Source organism: Cynara cardunculus, unplaced genomic scaffold (genome assembly GCF_001531365.2).
Source record: "Cynara cardunculus var. scolymus isolate 2C unplaced genomic scaffold, CcrdV1 Un_Scaffold_5585, whole genome shotgun sequence".
NCBI classification, from domain to species: domain Eukaryota; kingdom Viridiplantae; phylum Streptophyta; class Magnoliopsida; order Asterales; family Asteraceae; genus Cynara; species Cynara cardunculus.
The window spans coordinates 7012-12004 of NW_020202482.1; the positions used below are offsets into that span (position 1 = coordinate 7012).

At 33.5% G+C, this 4993-nt stretch overlaps 1 protein-coding gene across 1 annotated transcript in view; it reads right to left on the reverse strand.

Annotated features, from left to right (window-relative positions):
• Window positions 1-832: 832 nt before the first annotated feature.
• The window catches only part of LOC112504430 (disease resistance protein RPS6-like), a gene marked incomplete at its 3' end in the record, with an annotated part of 6228 nt that continues 2067 nt past the window's right edge, over window positions 833-4993 (reverse strand). Inside the window, exons 2-5 of the mRNA XM_025108370.1 lie at window positions 3633-3969; window positions 2478-2801; window positions 1573-2382; window positions 833-1406 (exon numbers count right to left, since the gene is read on the reverse strand). Of these exons, the coding sequence (XP_024964138.1) occupies window positions 833-1406; window positions 1573-2382; window positions 2478-2801; window positions 3633-3969 (2045 nt within the window). The remainder of the gene's footprint in view (window positions 1407-1572; window positions 2383-2477; window positions 2802-3632; window positions 3970-4993) is intronic.

The window sequence follows — 4993 nt, forward strand, 5'->3', positions numbered from 1 at the left end:
TGATAATTACATGATTGATTGAATGTGGTTTTCATGGTTTGTATAAATTGGGTGGTTTTTATTTGAATGCTCCTCTCTCTCTATATATATAAACTTTTGAGAATTATTTGTATGTTTAAATGTCCATGATATGATGTTAGATATAATAATAAACAAATAAATAAGTAGATATCCTTTTCTGGTTATATATAAATGAAAACACATAAAGAAATTTTAAAAATAAAAGTGTTTCAACTACATCTTTTTATTACAATATTAAATGATAATGAGACCAAAAAGTTTGCTGAAAACATGAATTAGCAGAGAGACTTGAGATCATACAAGACCAAGGGTTTTTCGCAAGATCCGTAAGAACAATTCTCAACCCTTGGATTAGATCTACAATCTGAACATTCATAATCATAAAATTGTCATGAGACTTCTCAATAATCACAAAATTGCCACCATGCAACTTTAGACCATTAGATCATTAGCTTATAAAGTTGATCAATGAACATAAATTGGTTTTACGGGTCTCACAAAAAACCTTTGGTCTCACATGAATCCAACTATATATATATAATTGAAGGTGTTTGGAAATGAAATAGAAAGTATCGTACCTTATGTATATAGCTTAGGTAGTTGGTTCACTTGGTTGGACGGAAAGCTCTAAACCGAGGATGCATATCTGAAAAATAAAAATAGATAATAAAAAGTAATTAATATAGCTCATAGCTTAGCTGTTGATGTGAAAAGTAATTGTTGTTTTAATTAGGAACTAGTTATTCCACTACCTACTACCTACTCATATCATATCATATCATGACAAACATTTAAYAAATATACCACATACCGTCGAAACTATTATCATGCCATGGAAATCCACTCATAAAGCGGAATCGTTGTAGGTAATATTCTCCGGGAGTAGTATATAGAAAAGGAGAGAGATCCCCACCAATTATATGATTCCATGACTTGTAATAACCCAACACTTCTTCATCTTCATCTTCATCTTCATCATACACAAAACTCACCCCACACTCCTTTAAAATATCATCTTCATCGTCTAATAGGAAAATAGTAATTTGATCACCATCTTCCATCTCATTCTTCCCAAACATCCAATGGCTAGAAAATGTTATACCCTCTCTACTTCCTTTAAACAACCTTTGAACATCATAGATCCAGCTGCACATCTTTGTTATATTACTAATCCTTATACTTGAAATATAAGCAAAGAACTCTCCCTCACTTGTTATGAACTCTTTAGGTATAAACACGCAGAGGAAATTCAAGCCTCTAAGATTGCAAGGAGATGATGGGATGGTAAATGAGATTGATGACCCCTCCCACCTTCTATCACTTACGCAATTTGGCATCTCTTTCCCCACATACCATGTGCTGAATATCCCAAATTCATAAACCATCTGCCAAATAAAAGCTTCATTTATTATATCTACATATTAATCACACAAACAAAAATAGTTAATGAGAACAAACCTTGACTYTTCTTTTTACACCTCGATGATTTCTCGGCTGAATTTTGKTGAAGTCTAAATTAACTAAATGACTCCACCCCAAACTACGTAATACCTTTTCCTCAACATCTCTCATATCTTCCTCTTTAACCATGCCTTCAATATTCCCCTCCGAAAATGGGTAGATAATACTATGGTATAACAGGATTGGGGACATTTCTCTATCAAATGTAGCTTTCAATTTTACAGAATCTCTATTAAAACCAAATATTAATTTTTTTAGTGTAGGTGGAGGATGCTCCAATGACATCAGTCTATCATTCCCACCAATACCAAGTATCTCAAGCCTGGAAAGGCTTCTCACCCAATTTGGCAGTGAAACAAAAAGATTGCCATCTAAATACAACTCCTTCAACATGGATATGCTACTCATGTCCATCGGAAAGGATTCGTTGGACAAATTATTATTTGCTAGTGACAAACATACTAATGAACTCGGTAGAAAAATCATATAGGACTCGAAAGCTCTTGGTATAGCCTCCACAATGGCAGATGAAGASGTTTGTGAGTTCATTCCAATGTTGTTACAGTTGAGCGTTTCCTCCACGTCATCCCTCATCTCGATCGTAGTTTCACCGCTATTACAACCATCTAATTTTAGTATTTTGACGTTCTTCACCTTGTTTATCGTTCTTAAAAGCTTCCCAGCCTTATTGCAGTAACTCAGATCAATGAGGTCAAGTCCATCAYAWTGCTCAATTGACTCACAAACCTCAATCAAACTTGAGCAATTTGAAAGTATTAACCTCTCAAGTGCRGGGAATTCAGAAAATCCACCAACACTCCAAAGCTGGTCACAGAAACTCAGATTAAGAATCTTCAATGATCGAAGCAACTGTTTGCCTTTTGAGCATGAGCCACTTAACTGTACAAATGGAGATAAGGTGGATGTTAAGTGAATTGCARTAACCCAACATATATGAATAATAAAAATTAAAGTGATTGCTAGAAGTTTCTTACCTTTTGCCTCTTCCTAGGTTGTTGTGGGTTACCATCAGACATGTCAAAAGATTCCAAATTGCTGTAAGACATGTCGAGCACAACCATATTCTCCATTGGTAAGTCTAAAGGTAAAGACTTTAAAGGGAACCCATGCATGCACAACCATCTTAATTTTTTAGGGAAATTCTTATAAGATCCATTGAATTTCACATAATTGAGTTGTAGTAGCATTAGATTATACATCTTACTCAATGCATCTGTTTCCAACTCAAACGATTCACACGTGTCCTCTTTCTCAAGCATTTCCATGTCAAGAACGAGGCCTTTAAGTTTTCCAGAACCCTAAGAAGAAAGTGAATGTCAAAAAACTAAAGAAGTCTCATGTATGTGTAGATAGATAATACAAATTACTTACAACAAAATTGGGTTATAGCTCGCCACCAACTTCTAAGCGTCCAATAGACTTGATTTTATAAGACTTTTATAGAAACAAAAACATTCTATTTAAAGGCGTTGTAATAAATTTGTAGGAAACTTTTGGGCATCTTAACGAGTTTTTTTTAGGACATTTTAAATACAAAGCGTCACATTAACTATTTTATAGGATACTTTTGTGAAAGTGTCCTATAAACCCATATTTTTATAGCACATTTGTTTTTATAAAGTACTTTTTTAAATAATGTTCTATAAAACTGCTAATATGATGTTCTTTTATAAAAGTGTCATAAAAACTTGTTATGACACCCAAAATGTCATAAATACTTATTACAAYGATTTTAGGTAGCACACTTTATTTTGGGTCTTATATATTAAATCCTATCACCACCAAAACAAATGAATTTTACCCACAAAAATCACCCTGTAAAATTTCCGTCTTCACCCATAAAATACCGATAGTTCGGTAAAGTCAATGTTTTCGAGAAAATACCAATTGATCACCCACACTGGGTAATTTTTCACTGATTTGAACCACCAACAATTTATCCATCAAATTTTGTGACGGTTTGTGACAAATCACCCTTTAGCGACAGACTTTTCCACGTAAAAGTTTGTAGGTAAAAGTCTTTCATTTAGTAGTGCATAAAGCAGTCTAATAAGACGCTTAGAAGTTGTTGGTGTTCTATAAAGCTAATTTTGCTGTAGTGACGATGACAAGTATGAATGGCATGTTACCTTGTTTTGTTCCAACACATTGAATGATTCCTCATGACACCATAATCGACTACGCTTCCATGGCTTGTTTGGTGATTCTTGGCGTACTACATCTCTTCCCATCTCTTGAAGCAACGGATGCATCTTTAACTCATTACTTGGTCCGATCGTAAGAAGACATCTATCAATGAGATTTGTGATCCCATGTAGTGTGCGAATACTACACGCCTTCAATATTGTTTCAATGTAGTTTCTATCTTCTCCAACAAAAAAACAAGCAATATGCTTAAACAATTCCTTATCATTGTTAGATGGCATAGAGTCAAAGCTCATTNACATGTCAAAAGATTCCAAATTGCTGTAAGACATGTCAAGCACAACCATATTCTCCATTGGTATGTCTAAAGGTAAAGACTTTAAAGGGAACCCATGCATACACAACCATCTTAATTTTTTAGGGAAATTCTTATAAGATCCATTGRATTTCACATAATTGAGTTGTAGTAGCATTAGATTATCCATCTTACACAATGCATCTATTTCCAACCCAAATGATTCACATATGTCCTCTTTCTCAAGCATTCTTATGTCAAGAACAAGGCCTTTAAGTTTTCCCGAACCCTAAGAAGAAAGTGAATGTCAAAAAACTAAAGAAGTCTTATGTATGTGTAGATAGATAATACAAATTACTTACAATTTGCACAATTCACTACAACAAAATTGGGTTATAGCTTGCCACCAACTTCTAAGCGTCCCAATAGACTTAATTTTATAAGACTTTTRTAGGAACAAAAACAAAAGCGTTATATCTAAAGGCTAACTAATAAATTTATAGGAAACTTGGGCATCTTAACGAGTTTTTTAGGACATTTTAAATACAAAGCGTCACATTGTCTATTTTATAGGATACTTTTGTGAAAGTGTCCTATAAACCTATATTTTTATAGGACATTTGTTTTTATAAGGTACTTTTTCAAATAATATTATGTAAAACTGCTAATATGATGTTCTTTTATAAAAGTGTCATACAAACTTGTTATGACACCCAAAATRTCATAAATACTTATTACAACGATYTCAGGTAGCACACTTTATTTTTGGGTCTTATATATTAAATCCTATCACCACAAAACAAATGAATTTTACCCACAAAAATCACCCAGTGAAATTTCTGTCTTCACACAGAAAATACCGTTAGTTGGGTAAAGTCAATGTTTTCAAGAAAATACTAATTGATCACCCACAATGGGTAATCTTTCACTGATTTGAACCACCAACAATTTACCCATCAACTTTTGTGACGGTTTGTGACAAATCACCCTTTAGCGACAGACTTTTCCCAGGTAAAAGTTTGTAGGTAAAAGTCTTTCATTTAGTAGTGT